Source organism: Podarcis bocagei (assembly GCF_964188305.1).
Source record: "Podarcis bocagei genome assembly, chromosome: 13".
NCBI lineage: Eukaryota > Metazoa > Chordata > Lepidosauria > Squamata > Lacertidae > Podarcis > Podarcis bocagei.
The window spans coordinates 37,797,378-37,819,210 of NC_138138.1; the positions used below are offsets into that span (position 1 = coordinate 37,797,378).

At 47.3% G+C, this 21,833-nt stretch overlaps 1 protein-coding gene across 2 annotated transcripts; it reads left to right on the forward strand.

Moving 5' to 3' along the window:
* Positions 1-361: 361 nt before the first annotated feature.
* On the forward strand, positions 362-21,822 carry LENG8 (leukocyte receptor cluster member 8). 2 transcript variants are annotated; one of them, XM_081169025.1, is made up of 15 exons: positions 362-863; positions 4,110-4,287; positions 4,826-4,948; positions 5,498-5,611; positions 6,276-6,558; positions 7,762-7,918; positions 9,311-9,496; positions 9,734-10,078; positions 10,652-10,780; positions 10,985-11,273; positions 11,949-12,050; positions 13,663-13,731; positions 14,904-15,033; positions 17,536-17,743; positions 20,048-21,822. In XM_081169025.1, the coding sequence occupies exons 1-15, from the start codon at positions 826-828 to the stop codon at positions 20,208-20,210; spliced, it is 2,514 nt and encodes an 837-aa protein (XP_081025151.1). In that variant the 5' UTR covers positions 362-825; the 3' UTR covers positions 20,211-21,822. The 2 variants fall into 2 exon arrangements, with proteins under 2 accessions (XP_081025151.1, XP_081025150.1); XM_081169024.1 differs by lacking the exon at positions 362-863 and adding an exon at positions 1,694-1,938.
* The last annotated feature ends 11 nt before the right edge of the window (positions 21,823-21,833 follow it).

Sequence of the window (21,833 nt, forward strand, 5' to 3'; positions counted from 1 at the left end):
GCTGCGGCGCCGGAAAGAGAACAACGACGACAACAAAACCCCCCGAAAAGCCACCCCGCTTCGCCTCCCGTCGCCACCACAGCAGCGGCGAGACCGAGAGAGCCGCTTCCACCCTTTATTTTTTTCCTCCGCCCTGTTAGGCTGAGGGGAGAGAGGAAGGGGGGAGGGGGCGAGACCCGGATGAGGGAAGAAGCGGCCGACTGAGGCAGGCAGGACGAGGCCGAGCGGAGTCGGGGAGAGCGAGGTTGGCCTGCGGTGGGCAGGCCGGGAGGGGGACCCCTGAGTTTTGTGGGGGTCTCCCAGTTGGGAGGGGGCACAAGGGCAGGGGGTCTCTTTCGCCAGGGAAAGGAGGGGGGCGTTGGTGGAGACTTGGGTGGGGCGGGGTAGGAGAGAAAATATTCTTAACTTGGGGTACCGTTTTCAAAAAACAGCCGGGGGTGCACAGGATATTAGACCCCGGGGTTGGGGCGGCAAGGAGGGCGCATCGGCCTCTGCAGACCACAGCTCCTCTTACTGGGAGGGGGCTTCAGAGGGAGATCCCCTGACCTTTCACTCTTGAGGATTTTGGCTTTTCGGAAGCCTCATTTCCTGCCCCCTCCTCTCGCCCTGTGCTGGGCGCCCTAGAAGTGGGCGTCGAGGGTGCCCAAGGGGCGTCCCCAGGTGGCGGCGGTTCCTCGAGCGGGATGTCCATCTCGCCCAGTTAACTTCCTTTGTTTGGCCTCTACTTCTGGAAAAAAAGAAGAAGAAAAGGGGGCGGGCAGTCGCTCCAAGAGAAGGTCGCCGGGGGAAGGATTGGTTTCGGCTGTCGGTTCCACGGACCTGAGGATGGCTGCCAATCTAGGCGACCAGCGTGCCTCGGAATGGTGATTGCAGCGGTTTATTTTAACTTGGTCGGTGGGGTGTCATTAAAGGAGAAATTTGGGGTGTGCCGAGTGGTTTTAAAATGCAGCAATGTTGCTGTGTGGCTGGAATAATACGAAGCCAGCTTTTCCAGGCTGTAACACAAGCTGTTATCTCTCTCAACCTAAAAGGGCTAGGAATTTGTTGCTGTTAAAAGATATTAACTCACCAGATGAGTGTGACTAAGGAAATAGGTTCGTTTCCAACATTGAAATTCCATGTGCCTAAAATTCAAACCCAGAGAAGAATTTACCTTCTCTCTCTCCCCCCCCCCCCCCATTCTCAGGAGGACTAGGGAAGGCCCCTGCTGGATACCTCTGAGTGCCACTGCTAGTTAGCACTGAGCTTGATGGGCCAGTGGTCTGGCTCAGTGTAAGGCTGTATTATAGGTTCAAGCATCAGGTGGAGGAGCAAATTGAGATCAGTTTTTATGGCTGGATAGGCTTGTGGAGGAAAGAAGAGATACTGATCAGATCTCAGAAGGGGTTAGGGGTCTCATAGATGAAAGCTTGCAGCTATAACAGCTTTCTGGATGAAGGTAAAGTCTGAGGTCTTGGCTCAAGATTGTGGCCCTGGTTCTGCAGAATGAGAAATCAAGTTTAATCCCACAAAATTATGTGTCACATAACAGGAAATTGAAGTGAAACCCAAATACTGTGTACCAAATTTGCTGGCTAGCCAGTGCAGAAGAGATGCATTTGGCATAGATGTTTTAACAAATTTTATGGTAACTGCCTGCTGTCATCTCATAGGGGAAATGTGGATGTTAAGAAGAGATATAGGACCAGTCGCCAGCTATAACAGCAGTAGAGTTGTATTAAGGACACATCCCAAACTAAACATGTTTTTGAGACTTTGGTCATTGAGATCATAATTTCACCTTGTGACATCATAATGGCAATGATTTCACAAGTCTGCTGGTCTTGCAGAGTTGACTATCACAGGACATTCAGGAGGAAGGAAAGTGAGACCAGAGTGTCAAATGTATAGTACCTACCTTTTTCAGGCCTCTGCTTTTCCTTTAGTCATCAAATGTGGGTGAGTGTTGCATTTCCTCTGCAGAAAGTAGTCCCTGGGGCAATAAAAAAAAGCTTTGTTATCATTTTCATTAAGTAAGGTTCTTTACGTTTTTGGGACAAATTCTGTTCTTGAGTTGTTTGTGTTTTCTTTCCTTTTAATCGTTGTTGTAACTATTCTTGAGAACTTGGTTATAGAGCAGCATATAAATTCCTGTACTAAATGAATGTTTTCTTTAAGTATTTCCAGACTACTTTTTGTGCCTGTGGGCCTTCAGAGCATCTAACAAATTTAGAAATGATTGAAAGTCAAATGCAAACAAACAAATCAAACAAACCAACAGCAGAAAAGCTGGCTTATTTTATTCTACTTTGGAGGCAAAGCTTGTTTCCCAAACTGTTGCTGGACTACAGCTTCCATCGTCTCTTACTATTGGTCATTCTGGTTTAAACTGATAGGAGTTGAAGTTCAGCAACATCTGGAAGACCATAGGTTAGCCACCCGCTTTCTAAATGAAAAAAGATCTAGTAGTGGTTTTGAGCAGGAAAAAAATAACATGGTTAAGGCAAGCTTCACAGCAACTTGCCCAGTTGCTAGGATTGCCAGTCGAATGGTTGGTTGGTGTCTGTTGCCAACTAGTTATTTGATCACAGTCAGATAAAGCCTAAGTTGGCACTATGTAGGAATCACCATTTAGTATTGTGTCACCTATTAGCAAAGCCTGGGAGTGAGGGAGCTTACCCATGTTTAATCTGCCATAAGTGTAGCCATCTTCAAACAGGAACGTAGTCATCACTGGCAAAGGTAGCACCCGTGGATCACCAGTAATTTCAACTTGTTTGTAGCAGAGACCAGTCTGCCTACTTTGTGTGATTGGCTGTCTGCTCTGTCAAAGCTCCTTTGTGAGAGAGGTCTAGAGTCTAGAAACTTGTTCACACTTATTGTGGAACCATAACCTATTAACTAATTTGTTCATGTAATTAGTATACATGCCAACTTTATGGACAACTTAAGGTTTTTTTTTTGTTCTAATACAGTTAATGTTTAAAAAATATATGCCCATTTTTTGCAAATACTTCACCAATCAGTTCACCTGGATCTTTTTGGACTGATCAAATGCCCAGCCTTACTTTGGGAAGCAAGAGTGGTTTCAAGGGAACCAAGTAGAAGGACACAAAACCTGGTGTGTTTGTGCGTAGGCTACAAATGGTCAACATAGAAATATGAGATTGCAGGCTAGTAGCTTTTATGGAGCTCATTTCAAGGTTGAGTTGAGAGTTGTCCTGAAAATAAAACAAAGACTTTGCCTGATCTTGCATAGTGATTATTTACAAGTAATCCTGGTTCAGATTAGGATATAAATTGTCTCAAATCCAAGAGGGTGTGGGGGCGGGAGCACAAGGCTTTCAGAAGGGAGGAAACAGCTGTCCTCCAGTGTCTGTTTTTTCTGCATTTGCTGCTTCAGTTATCAGTCCTTGAACTGGTCTGATGTCACAAAGGGCCTCTGTTGGCCTTGTGAGTCAGCTACCTGGCTGCATGTGGTGCCTTCTGTTGCCAGGGCCCTTTGGCTGCCGTTGATTTGAAGGGGCTTAAGTCAGCCTTGGTCTAAATTACTGAGAGTTTTGAACACAAAAGGGGAGCCTTTTTAGCCTCCATATATGGGCCACAGCTACTGTCATCCTTAACTATTGGCTATGCTGCTGAGGCTGGTGGGAATTGGGAGTTTGACAACAAATGGAGTGCCACAGGTTCCCCCATCCTGGATCTAGAAGGCCTTAAACTTCAGTGTTGATGCTTCTGATGGGTGCCAATGTGCTATGAGCATCCTGGTCACACCTTCTGGATGCTGATCAATTGAATGGTTTCAGATGCTTTAGCTGGAAAGGAATAGTTTATAAGGTAGTACTGTGACATGAACCTAGTATAATTTACTTATGTGAGACTCTCTAGCTGTGAATATTGAGAGGATCTGGATCTGGGTTCAAATGATACTGGCTCACTGGGTCGCCTTGAGCGTTCAGTCCTGTAAATTCAGAAGAATGATCAAGGAATGGCAAACATAGAAACTGAGAACACTGCTCAATTAAATGTTTTATTATTATTATTATTATTATTATTATTATTATTAATGGGCTGTGTAATAACTGAGCCTGGAATTCACTAATCTTTCATCCCAATATGTCACCTTGTAGGGCTCCCCAGTACAATCTGGGCAATGGGAGCAGCAGAGAGAATGGAATGGAAGGCCCCATGCATGAGAACCCCGAATGGGAGAAGGCCCGTCAAGCACTAGCTAGCATTAGTAAGGCCAGTGCTGCTGCTGCCTCAGGCAATAACAAAGGTGCCACCAATGGACAGGCTAATGCACAGGTAAGAAGGTTTAATATTTCTTCAGCTGCCTGGAAAGGCATCTTGGAGTAATCCAAGAGGTTGCAGAATTCTTTGCCAGTTTTCATAGTGTGCAAGTCTGCTTTTGACAAACCTTTGGAAATGTAATCTTAACTTGCTAGCTGGAACTCTGCTCAGAAGCCAAAGGGGAGGCTTTGGCCAAGGCTCCACAGCCTAAAGCATACAGTAACTGCATGGAAATGAGCATGAATGCTACGAGCGTTTTGTTGGCATGTCTTCCATAGTGTGAAGAACAGGTTCTTCTTGATTTGGGGAGGGTGTAGACTAGGCCAGGAGCCTCAGCTTTCTGGGACAGATTTGGCGTCTGCATTATTGGGACTTTGGATGCCTGGGTATTACTGAACATACAGACAGACACACAACCAAATCTGTCATTCTGAAACTAAAGTAGTAAGATCCTGGAGTGATTGGACAGCTAGCCTAGCTCCTATGTCAACAAGGTCAAACAAATTCGCGAGCATCCTTTTATGATATACATTTGTGCTCTTTTCTTCTATAGTATGCAGCCCAACAAGGAGAATCCTTGCAACAGCAGCAGCAGCAACAACAGCAGCAGCAGCAGTACTACCAGTGGTACCAGCAGTACAACTACCTCTATCCCTATAATTACTATTACCCTATGGTAAGTAACAGCACCTGGCCAGCCTCCTAAGCTCCCTCCCAGAACGCCTGTTCTTCGTAACTCCATTTCTTTAGTCGAGAGACATCTTCAGCAAGGATCCTAGAATTTCGGAATTGGGGCGGGGGGGGGGAGCAGGAAGGGAAGGCAGTTCCCACCACATCAGTTGGGCTTCACCTATGCCCTCCCTTCATCCTGTACCAAATCAACGGGGTAATCGCAAAGCAAACTGCGGAGAAGGTGTTCCACAGAAGCATAACTTGCTGCTGGAGCTGTTTATTTCTGCGGTTTCAAAGCAATATTGAAGGAAAGAGGTCTTTGGATGTCAGCATGGATAGAAAGCTTGTTGAGTGAAACCCTTTGGTCTTGGAGGGCAGGAAAGGCAGGGCAAGAAAAAAAGCCCTCTGTTCAGTCAAGTGAGATTCTGGCCACCACTATGAACTGCCGTATAGAAGGCATGGGGAAGTGGCCAACTTTTATATTGCATGTGAAGTGCCGCCTTATGTTGAATATGTCTCTTCTGATATGATTACATGGCTTGCTCTCCCACAGAATGTCTACCCTGGGTATGGCTCTCCTGGACAATATGGTGTTCCAGGTTCTTACTCTTCCACAGCATCCCAGCAACCACCAGTTCCTGGACAGCATCAGGGAAACATGAACCAGGTAATGGATACCTAAACTCTATTTAGTTTCCCCCTAAGTAATTTCTCCAAATACTGTCTTATCTCTTACTGTAAAGAGCTATTTTAGCTGAAGATGGCTTGTGGATTACAGAAAGGCTTTTGGGTGATCTGTTCTTTCGCTGCCAATAGTAAACAGCTTCTCTGGAAAAGAGGGTGTTGCCTGTATTAAAGGCAGCAGGAAGAAATGAGCTTTAATTCTTTGCCTTCCCACATGTCTAGCCAAACTTGTCTGACTCATCCAAATTCTTTTGGGTGTGATGCTACCATGGATGTGGGCAAGGCCAGCTCTGTATTGTGCTGTGCAGTTTGACAGGTATGACTTGGGTTTTTTTGGCTTTTCAGATTCTTGCTTCAGAAGTTTGTGGTGATGGTAGTTAATGACTGGGATGTGATGCAAAAGAAATACAGCACATAGAAACAATTCTGTGCAGCCAGGGGCTCAAAACAGATTCTGACTTTCCTTCCCAGTTCTGAGAGGGGATGAAAAAAGGGATGCCGGGGTTCTAGGTTTTCAGGCAGAAGTGTGAAGCCATGGTGTATTTGACTCCTGCCTGATTTGAGGCCTTGCACCCTTAATGTTTACTGTCCATGAATGCGGCTTCCAGAGATGGTGATGGTGCCAATCGCCTTCCTTTTTCTCTCAGCCTCCAGTCCCAGGCATGGAAGATGGAGGGATGTCCTACCCAGGCCAACAGCAACAGATGCAAGTCCCCAATCCCCCGCAGTCCCCTATGCAACACCCCAGCCATCCTTCACAACATAGCAACCATCCCATGGGCTCTGGGGGGCAGCAGCAACAGGGGGGGCCTCCTGGAGGGCCGCACTGCCAGCAAAACCAGTCATCAAACCAGTACAACCAGCAGCAGCATTCCTACCAGGATGCCGCCAAGCCCAAGAAAGGACACCAGCTGTGGAACCGCATGAAACGTGAGTTTCTAAGGGCCAGGGCAGTTGCAGCAGCAGCAGCAGCAGCAGCAAACATGGTGCCCTGCAGATGCTTTGGAAGGCTGCTTCCACCATCCCAGACCCCTGGCTCCACTAAGTGGGGCTGACAGAAGTTCTGGTCCACATCTTTTAGAGTGTTTTTGGCAACCCCTGCGCTAGAGGGGGGGGGGAAACACTATCACCAGATTCACATCATAGGTTGAGGGAAGAGAGGATGCTGCAGACATGTGGATGCTGACCACTGCTCCTCTTTGCTGGGTGGTGGGTCCCCTTATGGAAAAGCCTAACGAAAGCTAAGAAAGTCAAGCCTTGTCAGTTGCTTGAAATGGTACTAGAAGCCACTGAATCCAGCCAAGAATTGTGAACGGTTGATACCATTTTAGTAAAGTTTTAATATATGGGCTTGGACTCTTGAGAAACACAAGCAGCTTCTTTTCTGCATGCATGCATATTGTTACATACCACCTTTCCTCCAAGGAGCTGAGAGTGATGAAAATGGTTCTCCCTCTTCTTGTTTCCCCCCCTCAAAGCAACCCTGTGAGATAGGGTAGGCTGCCAGTGATCTTCATAGGGATTTGAATCTAGGCTGTCTCCCGTCTTATTCCAACACTTTTTAACTACTACAACACACTGGTTCTCATGCAGTGTGGATTTCCTACTGCAGCCCCTTGAATCTTCCAAAAAGCTGCTCTTTAGAGTTGGGAGCCTTCTAGACCCGCATGGTTAGTGACATGAGGGAGTTTGGAGGGGAGAATCAGCAAGATAGGGAACCCCCTTGGGCAAGTTGAAGCCCTTCCCAGTGACCCAAAAAGCTAATTGGATCAACATTGAAATAGTTGCACTTAGGTGTTTGATGCAGTAAATTCACTGTGTTTTTACTCTTGTCTCACTGTTTTCAATGGGAAGGAGATTTCTTTTTTCTTATAAAAGACCTGGCATCCAGTCCTGACTAGTTGGAGTGCTTACTGCATTTCCAAATAGTTAAAATACTCCTTTATTGCTGTGCTTTTACTCAAAGGAACTGCTGTTTCTCTCTAGTTTTACAGAGACGAATGGTACCACTTACTGTCTGTGGCCACAGTAACTAATGAGTCTCCCTTATGGCATTTTAAGTCTGTGCCTGGAGGAGGCTGAAGGCCAAATTCCAAAAAAGAATCACCACAAAACCCCCCTCTTTCCCAACAGAAGCACCTGGGTCTGGTGGTCTGAAATTCAACCTACCAAAACGTCCCTTTGTGGTAACAAATCAGAACTTCAACTCCTCAGAGCAACAGCAGCAACAACAACAACAACACAGCAACTTTGGTTCCCAGCAGAATTCTGAGAAACGCCACAATCACAGGTGTGCACAAGTTCCTCGGTTTTTCATATTTATGTTTGGGTGGTAGGCTCTCACACTTCTAGTAAGGGGAAGGAAACTGGGATGGTGGCAAGCAAATCTCTAGGTTGCAGAAATCCCCTTGCCTGTGGCTGTGCTTTCAGTGTGTGGGGGGTGGGTTTAGTGTCAGTGATTGTTCCATATTTCTGGGAATACTTCACTTTCATTTTTGCATGTTTCTAGCCTTCTAGTTCTAGGAAGAGACTGGAAAGCACCTGGTTGCTTGGTTTCAGTGTAGGGTTTCTGGGAGCAAACATTCTTGCTGCCACTATAATTAAGATTGTGCACTGCTGAGTTTCTTGTAACCCAAGGTTTCTGATTCAGAACAGCAGCTGATGTTCAGCCTGTAGAAATGAAGCACCTTACTTACTTTGTATCTGTTCACGTCAATCCAGCCCAGATTATTAAATATACCAGAGATTTCCACATCATGGTCATATCTGGTCCCCATTTCACCAACTAGGATGCCATTATGCTAGGAGGGAAGCCTGGGAGCAGTGCTGCCTTTTGCTTGGCCATCGCTGCTCTTGGACTTTTACTATAGTGTCTCACTCTCAAATCCCTAAAGTTCTCACAGCACAGAGGTGTACATGCAAAGATGGGAATCTCTGGTCCGCAGCCTGAATGCAGCCCACTAGGCCTCTCATTCTGGCTTGCTGTACTTTCTCCCCATGCCCTGCCCCTCACTGAGCCTACTTCTGTCCTTCCTTGAGAGCCCCAACTAAGTTCTAGCAGCCACTGGCTCCTTCCTCATTGAGAAGCACTCCAGGCATGCTCTGTAGCCAGGTGTTCTTTGCAGCTAGTGATCACCTTTCAGTACTAAATGAGAAGATTGCTTAATGAGAAGATTGTTTCATTGCTGAAGCCTCTAAAACATTCATTTCTTTCTGGAGGTTAGTCTATCCCCAGCTGATGCATTCATAGGAAGATGTGGCCTTCAAACTGTTGGTGAGATAGTGTTGAAAGAGCTAAGTTCAGTGAATTTCAAAACAAGAGTTTGCCTCAGAAGAAATTACCATGCAATATAGATGAGTCTCTTTCATAAAAACTTTGAGCCGTGTTGGTAACGCTTCAGAGAGGCCATACCCTGAAGAGTGGCATGAGTCTTGGTGAGGGGTTTTCTTTCTGTTTCAGAATGCTGATTGCTGCTATGTTTGCCAGCCTAACACAGTTAGACGTAGTCTGAAGGTATATAATAAATAAGATGGTGTTTTCCCCAAACTTTTGCTTTTTCTCTGCCTCCCACTTAAACATGGCAAAAGCCTTCAAAGTGTACTTAAGGTCTAAAGAAAGGGCTTAGCCCAACTGATAAGATGTTTCTGGAGCCTTGAAATATAAATACATTTCTCCTTGCAGTTCTTCAACGGGGAAGCCAGAAGACTGGCCACCAGACATGAAGGAGTACGTCCAACGCTGCTTTACTGCCTGCGAGTCGGAAGAGGACAAGGACCGCACGGAGAAGCTGCTCAAGGAAGTTCTACAAGCCAGGCTGCAAGATGGCACTGCCTATACAATTGACTGGAGCAGAGAGCCACTTCCAGGGTAAGTAGCTGCAAGGCCAGGCATGTTACATAGGATTTCTGATTTCAGACTTGGGAGCACTGATCTTAGTTGTTGCTAGTTTTGCTGTCCCTGCTATTCTGAGTGAGATCCAGGGCGTTTGGAGAGAGGCATGTTTGGGGGCCATGGTTTTTCATGGCAGATTTTCCTTGAAAGGTGCATGTGGGTAAATACTTGATTGCATCCAGAGCATTTATCAGTCCCATGCTTTCTCTGCAGCTTGGGCCGAGACAGCATGGCTGAAAGTCCCAAGAAGAAACAGCAGCGCTGGGAGGTGTCTTCTCTCCACTCACCACGGAACTCCATGCAGTCCAGCCTTTCCCAGCAGCAGCAGCAGCAACAGCAGGTGCAGCAACAGCAGCGAAGTGGTGGTGGCAACTCTCAGCCACAGCGTGGAGGAGGTGGAGGGGGAACGGGGGCTGGTCGGACTCGCGGAAATGGCTTTCCCACCAAGTTCGGAAACCGCAATGTCTTCATGAAGGATAACAGTTCATCCTCAAGTGTTGATTCACGTTCCAGGTCACGTTCCTCGTCACGGTCTCCCAGCCGCCACTTCCGACGGAGGTAAGTAAAAGAAGCAAAATGGGAACAGAGATTGTTTCTTGGGCTCTCCCTAGAGAGCCAGTGTGGTGTAGTGGTTAAGAGCGGTAGTCTTGCAATCTGGGGAACCGGGTTCGCATCTCCGCTCCTCCACATGCAGCTGCTGGGTGACCTTGGGCTAGTCACACTTCTCTGAAGTCTCTCAGCCCCACTCACCTCACAGAGTGTTTGTTGTTTGGGGAGGAAGGGAAAGGAGAATGTTAGCCGTTTTGAGACTCCTTCGGGTAGTGATAAAACGGATATCAAATCCAAACTCTTCTTAGTTTGCACCAGGTCATTAAGGGGTGTGTTGGTTAAGTGGCATATACTGAACATCAACAGAATTGTATTCGGTGTAAGAGCTAGAAAATTTAAAAGGAAAATTAGCTGGGCTAATTTGTAAACCAGGTTATTTTATGATTGTACAACAGCCTTAAGGTTCGCAAGAGCTAGTGGGGCAGGTGTAACATGAAGCTGATTACAATATAGGACCTTGTCTTGCATAGAAGAGTTAAGAGATGAAACACTTTAACTTTCCTTCTCCCTCTCTCAAAATAGTGATTCTGATTCAGACGGTTCCTATTCAGGCACTGAGTGTCGCTTGGGTGGCCGCAGGAACACCCAGAAGAACCGGGGTCGCGGAGGCCACATGGAACGAGGCCGGATGAGAGCTCAGCGGGGGAAAAGGTAGGTTGGCTGGGTGGAAAACCAAAGTTCAACATATTCATTGGCTTCTTGCATGTGGTTTTTAGATTAGTGAGTGAAAGACTATGAGAGCAGGAGCAGCTGTGAGGGGTTGCTATGTTCTGTCTGATCCACAGAGGACCTGGGTATTTCCCATGAATAGCATTTCTTTCCTCAGGGGTGACCCTTTCATTTTGGTCTCTGCAGGCATGATCAGGGCCCTTCCAAGCGCAACCGGAAGCGCAACACCATGGACTATGAAGATCCTGAGAAAGAGTTCAAGAAGGAGCGGCGGGCAGCCCGCTTCCAGCATGCGAGCCTTTTCAAAAAACTGCGCCTGGAGCCCCTCGTTTTGCAGATCAATAGCCTTGACAGCACTGGCTCTGATGGACTCGACTGGAACGAACTGAAAATTGTGGGCACCTGCCAGGAGATCACCAAACATTACCTGCGTCTCACTTGTGCACCGGACCCCTCTACTGTCCGGCCTGTGTCTGTGAGTAACCCTAGGCAGTGGAGTCTTCTCCAAGAACTTACCTTGTGCCTTCCTGCTGTTCCACCTGGACATATTACCTTTCTGTGTTCGCTTATGGGCAACGGCCACTGATAGAAAGATAAGGGGCAGCTGTTGTGCCTGCAGAAGGTTTTCCTGGTGCTCACAGGGGCTCCTCCCCTTCCTAAAATTAGGCTTGGAAGAAGCATTTTATTTTATTTTAGCTAATAGAGTAGGTTGTGATGTGTATGTATATGGTACAGGAGCCCACAGGCCAAAGAGTGGCAAATGGAAACATACAACATACTGATGGCAGGATGAGATTGACCAAGGTGTACATATTTTTAAAGGAGCAAAGTCCTGTTTTATTGAATAGGAACTGTGTTTACCAATAGCTGCCTTGATTATGATGGTTATTAATTTGAATGGAAAGTGCGAAATAAAAGTGCTATAATAAAGAAGCATGCTGGCCTGGGAATGGGGGAACCCTGTATTAAAACTCAGTGGTGCCAGGTGCTGCACCCTTGTTAGCAATAGCCATTGCTTTCTCACTCAGCCACCACTCAGCATCCTACCCACTCCTATTCCAAAGGTGTTTCTCCAAGGCTGAGCAGCTTTGTCAGCTAATGCTTGGCAGAAGTCTCTTTAACTTAACCTTTTATTTTATTTTTCTCCCAGGTGCTTAAAAAATCATTGACCATGGTGAAATCTCACTGGAAAGAGAAGCAAGATTATGCATATGCTTGTGAACAGATGAAATCCATACGGCAAGATCTCACTGTAAGCTTTCCTGAGGCACTGAATGGCAAGAGTTGGTGAGGGTGGAGGGTTTTGCCATGACTGTAATAGACTTGGCTCTACAAGAGGTCTTCATCTATTGACTTGCTTCTTGCCAACAGAACTTGTAATTACCAGTTATTTTGGCAAGGGAATTGGTGCATTTGAATTCTCCATAACGGGTGCTATGTCTCCTGATTAGTACATGTGTATTTGTAGGTTTTTTGTGGGGGGGGGGTGTTGGTGCAAGCATGAAACCTCGTACCGAATACAGTTTAGTGTCCTGAGATTCTGCTTCTCCTTTTTATAAAACTAGATCTGGAAGTGCTGGCAATGAAATTTTTAGTGAAATTATCAGAAACCAGAGGTGGAAAGAGCAGCTTTCTGCAAATAGCTGGACTGTTGCTTGGGCCTTGGAAGTGTGCAATTTATGCAAGTCATAGAGGTCAACCCAATTCTGTGCAAGACAAGCTGTATTTCTGCAGTTCAATGTTTATGAGTGTTTCCCTGGTTCTGTATTTGGCCGTACCTTTACTTGTATAAGGAACACTTAAATTAGGCAACTTTTTGTGTTCCTATGGCTTTTAAGACATGTGCCCTTTGTGAACTGCTGTGTTACTTTATGGCTTGAGCAGCTCTGACATAGGTGGAGCAACAGCCAATAGCAATTTATTCATGTTAGCCTTCTGCCATAGGCTGTTTTCTCGTTATTAAGTACTAAGAAAGGAAACAGCTGTTTGAAGCTATGTGAACAGCCAAGGTAAACTCCGAATGCCACTCTGGAAGCCCCCCGAGGTGACACAGGCCTGCCGCTTTCTATAATCATGTGGGAGCTGCTTTCACCAAAGGGCCTTGCATCACCTCTAGAGCTTCCACAGGAGCAGGTGGCATCAACAGTACAGTACAGCTAGTCCAAAAAGGTCCAACTTTTTTTTTTTAAAAAAAATGTAGTTTTTGTAGCTTTCCAAGTTCTAACTTGGGTTGATAGTTACTTTTGGGGGCAGGGAGCGAAGGAGATAAATTATTTGGGGGAGCCATATTAGAGTTGTCAGCAGGAGGTACTGTAACACAAGATAAAAGCTTTTAGAAAAGTTTTTTAAAATGCAAGTTTCATACGATGCAGCAGATTTAAAGGCTATTTTTAATGTAGGGTTTGGTACATCTTGGTCTTCTGCTGCTTGTGGCACAGATTATCTATATTATCTTTCGAGTTGTTTTAAAATAACTGGGCTTTCGAGCTGGCTTGCTTCATTTGAGTTATCAGAACACTTTTATGCTTCTGATTTGGTTACTGCCTGTATCCGTAAATCAAGCAAGAACAAGGAAGGGACGATCAGGTTGGCATCAATGCTTTGTAGAAACTTCTATTTGCCAAGGGGCGGTGTTAGGAGAGCATTTTATGTATGGCCAACAAAGTCTCTCCACCCATTGCAGGAGGCTGCGACGTGTCTCCTAAATTTGATAGCTTCAGAAGCAGCCTGCACTTCATTTATCCACGTGTATTCCAAACCTTCCTTTCACTGTGGGAAAACGGAAAGGAATTCAGCCATTAATGAATATATAAATACTTACTGTCCTATAACTGCTTGCTAACCCTCTCTCTTGCCCTGCTTAGGTTCAGGGAATTCGTACAGAATTCACTGTGGAGGTCTATGAAACCCATGCCAGGATAGCACTGGAGAAGGTAAGAGCCAATGGGATGTCACAGCTAGAACGGGGGAGATCCAGGTTCAGATCCTTCCTTGGTCATGAAGCTCACTGGGTTATCTTGGGCCAACCACTGTCTTGTAGCTTAGCCTACCTCACAGGGTTGCTATGAGGAGAAAAGGTGGGAGAACCATGTACATAACCTTTAGGTGAAAGCAATCACCCAACCCAGAACTAATTAGCTTCAACAAGATGGCTTCATGGCATTTCTTCAAACCATGTCCCAGGAAATGTGTTGCTTGCCCTTCTCAGTAAAGAAGAGCTATAGTGGCTACCACCCTTTGTCAGATGCACCAAGGTATTCTCAAACTGGAGAATCCCTGCTTTTCCTTTTGCATTTTAGTAAGAAAAAAAAAATCAGTGTATGTCACTTTGTAACCGTGGAGAACTTTATAAATCTGCCTCTAGTTTCTTGCACCTATTTAAAAACAAGAAGATGCCTTGGGGAAGAACATAGGTGCCTTGTTCTCCTAGTTAATGTGTTGCCAGCTTAGTGCTCATGATTACACATTGTATCCTCTGAGACCTTCTCTGGCCCCCACAGGGTCCTATCCTCTGCTCCCTCACCCCAAAATCAGGTTTGAAATAAGCCTTAGTGAGCCAATAGAAGCCTTTTTCACATAGAATTGTGGGTCAGGGGGCAGGTGGGGGTTTACAGCTGGGGAGAGGAGAAATGTTGTGCAGGTGGGGTGCCCATGGCAGTCTCCAGTTTGCAGGTGTGCCCAAGATCCCCAAAATATTATAACCCCTGGTCTATCCTCTGCCTTTTTCCTATCTCCTTCACCTATCACATACTGATTGTTTCCCAGTTTGTTTCATAAAATATTAGTAAACTGAATTATATCTAGAACTTGCTGCATGCAGAACTTGAGGGAGGGAGGTGCAGGTGTGTCAGAGTTCCCAACGCAGGTAGCCCTTGTGGCACAAAGAGTTTCTCTCTCTTACACTAGCCAGATGAGAACATGTGAGGATTAAGGGTCCATTCACACATTACACTGGAGGAGGGTGGTGCTAATTCAGGGAAGGCACAGAGCCTTTCTGGCTTGGTGAAGGGAGCACACGACTGCCAAGTTTGTATCTGGCTCTAGGAGCGGGAGGGGTGTGTGGCAACTTGAAACAGTTCCATAATAATGGGAGTATTTTCTCTAGGGTGACCATGAGGAGTTCAACCAGTGCCAGACACAGCTGAAGTCACTCTATGCGGAGAACCTCCCTGGGAATGTTGGAGAATTCACTGCTTACCGCATCCTCTATTACATTTTCACAAAAAACTCAGGGGGTGAGTGCTGGGGCTGGGGAAGGGAGGCGTGCATGGGTGGAAAGGAAGACCTGTACAGTGGTGCCTCGCAAGACGAAATTAATTCGTTCCGCAAGTTTTTTCTTCTTGCGAGTTTTTCGTCTTGCGATGCACGGTTTCCCATAGGAATGCATTGAAAATCAATTAATGCGTTCCTATGGAAACCGCCTTCAGACCAGGTCCGGGGACAGTCTGTCCCACGACCTCTTCTGAAGGCTGGGGGGGGGGGACAAGGGCTTTTCTTCCCACCCCCAGCATTTTAAAAAACCCCGGGACAGCGGAGGACTTCTCCGCTGTCCGGGGCGATCTTAAAATGCTGGCGGGCGGCATTTTAAAATCGCCCAGGACAGCGGAGGACTTCCCCGCTGTCCGGGGCGATGTAAAAGCCCCTGGGAAGGCAGGCAGGGGGGACAAAGACTTTTGCCCCCCGCCCGCCTTCAGAAGAGGTCCTGGACCTCTTCTGAAGGCGGGCGGGGGGCGAAAGTCCTTGCTCCCCACCGCCTGCCTTCCAAAGCCGTCCGGGACAGCGGAGAAACGTGCTGCCTTTCTCCGCTCTCCCGGGAAGGCAGGCAGTGGGGAGCAAAGACTTTCGCCCACCGCCCGCCTTCAGAAGAGGTCCTGGACCTCTTCTGAAGGCGGGCGGGGGGCGAAAGTATTTCCCCCCCCCCCCGCCTGCCTTCAAAAGCCGCCCGGGACAGCGGAGAAACGTGCTGCCTTTCTCCGCTCTCCCGGGAAGGCAGGCAGGGGGGAGCAAAGACTTTTGCCCCCCGCCCGCCTGCCTTCAAAAGCCGTCCGGGACAGCGGAGAAACGCGCTGCCTTTCTCCGCTCTCCCGGGAAGGCAGGCAGGGGGGAGCAAAGACTTTCGCCCCCCGCCCGCCTTCAGAAGAGGTCCTGGACCTCTTCTGAAGGCGGGCGGGGGGCGAAAGTATTTCCCCCCCCCCCGCCTGCCTTCAAAAGCCGCCCGGGACAGCGGAGAAACGTGCTGCCTTTCTCCGCTCTCCCGGGAAGGCAGGCAGGGGGGAGCAAAGACTTTTGCCCCCCGCCCGCCTGCCTTCAAAAGCTGTCCGGGACAGCGGAGAAACGCGCTGCCTTTCTCCGCTCTCCCGGGAAGGCAGGCAGGGGGGAGCAAAGACTTTCGCCCCCCGCCCGCCTTCAGAAGAGGTCCTGGACCTCTTCTGAAGGCGGGCGGGGGGCGAAAGTATTTCCCCCCCCCGCCTGCCTTCAAAAGCCGCCCGGGACAGCGGAGAAACGTGCTGCCTTTCTCCGCTCTCCCGGGAAGGCAGGCAGGGGGGAGCAAAGACTTTTGCCCCCCGCCCGCCTGCCTTCAAAAGCTGTCCGGGACAGCGGAGAAACGCGCTGCCTTTCTCCGCTCTCCCGGGAAGGCAGGCAGGGGGGAGCAAAGACTTTCGCCCCCCGCCCGCCTTCAGAAGAGGTCCTGGACCTCTTCTGAAGGCGGGGGGGGGGGCGAAAGTCTTTGCTCCCCCCCGCCTGCCTTCAAAAGCCGTCAGCGATAGCGGGAAGCGCTTCCCTGCTATCCCGGACTGCTTTTAAAATGCTGCCGGTGGGGAGCAAAGCCTTTCGGCCCCCGCCGGCCTTCCTGGACCTCTTCTGAAGGCCGGAGGGGGGGAAAGGCTTTGCTCCCCACCACCAGCATTTAAAAGAGGTCCCCGGAGATTTCCCTATGGGGTTTCTTCTTGCGAAGCAAGCCCATAGGGAAATTCGTCTTGCGAAGCGCCTCCAAAACAGAAAACCCTTTCGTCTTGCGGGTTTTCCGTCTTGCGAGGCATTCGTCTTGCGAGGTACCACTGTATGGTCATAGCTTAATCTGAATTGACCCTGCAGCAGTTTTGTGGTGAGGCTGCCCATGTTACTTGTTAATTGCAATTAGAAAACCAATTCCTGTGCTTGGCTGTTTAGCACATTTTTCTTGAAGGGAAGGGGATGCAGGAGTCTCTGGTAGTTCAAGGCTAGTCTGCCGAGTTTCTCTGGCACTTGGGGACCCCTTTTTTGTGGCATTTTGCCCGTGGCATTTGTGTCCTTGTAGCCACTATGCCTGTAGGCAGAAGATGCAGTCACTACACATTGGACTGTAGTGTGAGACCCATAAAGAATTCCCAGCCCCCATGCCTCTCTTTCCCACAGCCTGCCCCTGCAAAGGCTAGTGTTCTATGCCAGTCCTAGAAGGATGTCAAGCATATTGCTAAACCTGCTTTCAAAAGACTGTAAAGTAGATAAAGGCTCCAGACTATAGAGAAAGAAGAGCTTAAATTCTTGACCAACTGTGTTAATAGACTGTGCCAAGCCAAGCAAGCTTAAATGTAGGCATAAATGCACTTACCTCTGTAAAACAAGAAAATCCTTAATGAAATATTTTTTTTTTTAAAAAAAAGAAAAGATAATGGGCATTTGAGAGCAAGCAAATGGGGGCGGGGAAGGTTATAGCATGAGAATGAGTCTTGATGACTCTGTTTTCTTCCCTCCAGACATCACTACAGAGCTGGCGTATTTGACGAAAGAGATGAAAGCGGACCCCTGTGTGGCACATGCGCTCGCCTTGCGGGCTGCCTGGGCCCTGTCCAATTACCACCGCTTCTTCTGCCTGTACCGCCAGGCACCCTGCATGTCCGGCTACCTCATTGACAAGTTTGCTGAGCGAGAGAGGAAAACGGCCCTCAAAGCCATGATCAAAACGTATGTGAAGTCAAACCAGACACTCCTGGGGTCAGGGCTGGGAAGATGACTCACACTTGCACCCTTCTCCTGCCTCTCCCCTCTGCCTCAACTCCCTTGTGGAGCAAAGAGGGAGACTTAAGTCCCCTGTAGCTAGAGGCGGGTAAAAGGGGGTTGTGTTTCTGCAACTGTAGCTTAGAGGGCCATGTCCTTCACAGGTAAGTAGGAAGATGGCTTACACCACTATTGATCCCTTGGGTTTTAAATAGCAGTTTGGCTGTGAAACTGGGACCAGGTTGAGGACCCACCAGGGCTGTTTGGATTCACTTAAGAAACTTAAACTTAACAGCTGAAGGAAGTACTCGTCTTATTTTTACTTGATTCCGGAAATACAGAATTCAGATTTATTTGGGCACAAGAAGCAATAAATAGCCGTTGCCCCAGACAAAAACCAAAATTGGTGTATGGGAAAGAAATAATAATTACAGGAGCAAACCTGTGAGATTTAATTTTGTTGCTGCTGCTGCATCCCATACCTGAAGAGGGATGGAGGCAGGGTAAGGAATAGGACTGTCCCTTGGCACAGTGCCTGCCCTGGGTCAGATAAAGAGAGCTGCACAAGAAGGCAGCCGCTTGCATAGCTATCATTTGTTGGAACTGGAAACTCTGGTCCTTACCTGGATGTGCATCTGAGCATGGATGCCAACAATCTACACACTGTTGCTTTGAGTGATGCAGCCTTATTGCATCCTGATAGGAAAGAAAATCCGAGTGTGCATTGCACTGAAAAAGGGGCTTGCATAGATGGGTGGTATCTGTGTTCACATACGCTTTGCATGCTCCTTCAGTTTACACCACAAGCCTTTAAAGTGCCAGTGGGGTCTCTGTCTACAGAGATTTAATAAAATGGTTGTCAGGTCCAAAAGCTTACGAAGCACTGTGGTAATTAGTGGCAGTGGTAACTGCCCATTAGTCCAGAAGTGGCGCTGTGGTCTAAACCACTGAGCCTAGGGCTTGCCAATCAGAAGGTTGGCGGTTCAAATCCCCGCTATGGGGTGAGCGCCCATTGTTCAGTCCCTGCTCCTGCCAACCTAGCAGTTTGAAAGCACGTCAAAGTGCCAGTAGATAAATAGGTACCGCTGCGACAGGAAGTTAAACAGCGTTTCTGTGTGCTGCTCTGGTTCGCCAGAAGCAGCTTAGTCCTGCTGGCCACATGACCCGGAAGCTGTCTGCGGACAAACGCCGGCTCCCTCGGCCTATAGAGCGAGATGAGTGCTGCAACCTCAGAGTCGTCTGCGACTGGACCTAACAGTCATGGGTACCTTTACCTTTACCCAAAAGATAGGAAGCAAAAATAAATGGAGGACTTACAAGGTGGCCGTGCCTAGTCAAAGATGCTAAGAGGGCAAAAATGCAGTGCAGCACTTGAGGGTAGAGCAGTTGCTTTGTCCTTATATATATTTTTAGGGAATTGAAGGAGCAAATTTTAATTATGTGCAAGGTTGTGAACGACTAATAGGATTCCTTAGAACAGCAAGTTAGTATGTTTTGTCATAGCATACTCTTTCCTGCCCCGTTTCCCAAGATCTCTTTCTGCAGTGTCACCCTTATGGTACAATATAAAGTCAATTCTACTTTGTTGTAGGAGAGTTCTCTGAAGTGGGTTTCTTCTCCCACTTGCTCCACAGGCACAGCTGTGTACATTTTCCTAAGCTTTTCCTTCCACTTGGAGGAGAGCCGATACCTGCCCAATGCCAGTCCTGACTATTCTGCATTTTCAGGATGTGTGGGCGCTTCATCACTAACTTGCTATTTATTTACCAGTACAGTCTGCATGACTCTTTCCTCCCTGCCTTGGGTGTAGCTAGTTGCCTCTCTGTATGTTTATTACCATTGCATTGGGGTGTAGGGGTAGGTTTAGTTTTTGTTTGTCATTCATAGCTTAGGACTTACTATAACCTGCAGGCCTCCTGAATGTGCTTCTGAGCAAGGATAGAATGCCTCAGTTATTGCATATCTTCGTAATTCTGTACACACACTCAACTTCATGCCAGCTGAACTCTGTCTCCTCTTCACAAATTAAGCAGTACATTGAAAGAAAGCCCATCCCACATGGACCCCTTCTTTTCAAACTCTCCTTAAAAACAACCACGAGGGCTAGGAGCTTAAATATGAAATGCTCTCAAGTGCAGTTTCTTCACGTTGCCAGGGTAGCTAACGGTAACTAATTGCATACTTAGGGGGCAGGATTCTGCTTGTCGTCTTAGCCTGGATTTCATCTGCTGCCTTTTCCCATTCACCAGTGTCTCTTTTTATCTCCCTCAGTTTCCGCCCGGTGCTTCCAGTCTCCTACGTTGTGTCAGAGCTGGCCTTCGAGAGCGAGGAGGAGTGCCAAGCCTTCCTCGCAGCTCTGTCCCTTGTGTATACTAGTCCCGACGCCACCAAGATTGACTGCAAGCAGAGCTTGGCGGTCCTGGCCAATTTCTGAAAGTATAAGGCCCACTTCCCCGCCCTGCCCCGTTTTTAACCTATGTACATATGTATATATATTTATACATATATAAAACCAGATTCAGTTGGCTGCTGTGGGCATGCCGGAACCTAGCTGTGCTGCGCCTCTCCCGCTGTCCATGCCGCACACGGAGCGAAGAGGGGTAAGATCCAAGGACATCGGATGGCGTCTGAGACCACCAGGAACGGAGAAGAGCAGAGAGTTCAGTCTAACGATTGTGTTTTTTGCCAGCAGTGGGGTAGGGAGGTGCTGGGGAATACGTGAGCATCAGTTTATGATCATCTGTTTTTTTCTTCCCCTCGTGTCAAGATGCATGAGAGACCATAGCTGCAAGACCCCACCCATCACTCATTGGTCAGAAATGGCTGAGATAAAGGGTTGGGGAAAGAAACAGGGATCTCTAAGTGAATCACTGGGAGATGCGGAATTAACTGCTGTCTCCTTGTGTTGCCGTCCCTTCACCCTCACAAGAGTGTTCAGGAAGCTAGAATGATTTCTCCCTAAGCTACAGGGGATCCCTTTGTCCAGATTTTTCTAAAACCACACGAGTATCTTTACAGAGGCGTAATTTCATCTAGATTCCACCTGGGAAAACACTTGAGAAGTCAGCGGTACATGAGAACTAACGGTTCCCTTGTGTAAATATGTGGAATGATGATTTTGTACAGAAGCTACAAGTTGTAAATAATGCTAGGAAAACTCTTTGTTTTCTAAGAGGAAAAAAAATATCTGTGCTTTTCTACTTTTATAATGATGAGTTTAACAGATGGTTTTCTCTGAAGATGAAAAATCCAGGTTGTTTTGTGTGCGCATTTTGTGTTCTCCATTGTGCTCCTCAAAAACTAACGCTGTCTCAGTTTTTTCCTCTTCCGAGCTACGGCCTGGCTCCAAAAGAGCATGAGAGGGAGAAAGAGAGATGCCACCTCTCCAGCCGATCAAAAAACCAGCCTGAGGGGGAAGAGCAAAGCAAAGCCTGCCTTGGCGTGTTTCCTACCAGTTTCAGTGACTTTTTCCTGTGCAGAGAATGCAAAAGACTTCTTTGTAAATTGCACCTCATTGTGGATGTGGCGACGTAAAGAGAATCAAATCAAGGCAGTAAGAAGGAACCACAGAGGAATTGAATCAACACACAAGATGATCCTTGCAATCTCCTCCTTTTCTATTGTGTTCTGGAGTTGTCATGCTCAGTTTTTTTTAATTGATTTATTTATTTTTCTCCCTCTGTCCTCAGTTCTTTACAGGTAAACTCAGAAAATGCACCACCCCATTTCCACTTTTCTTCCTTCACATTGTTTCAATTTTGTTTAAAGTTTTGAAAGATTGTCCAATTGTCTTTCTCCCTTCCCCATTTCTCTCTCTCTCCCCCTTCTTTCCCACCCTTAGTCTCTAGCCGCCTCATAATCCCTTCCCCACCCTCTCTCCTTTTCTCCTTTGCTCTAATTCCTCTTTTCTTTCTCTTTTTATTTTTGAACATGTGTAATTTTGGGATGTTTTGGCTTGGGCTGGATTTTTCAAAGATTCCTTTTTCCTTTACAGAAACCTCTGAATCTTTTTCCAACTGATTAAAGCAAATTTTTGAAAACAAAAATGTGCAAAATC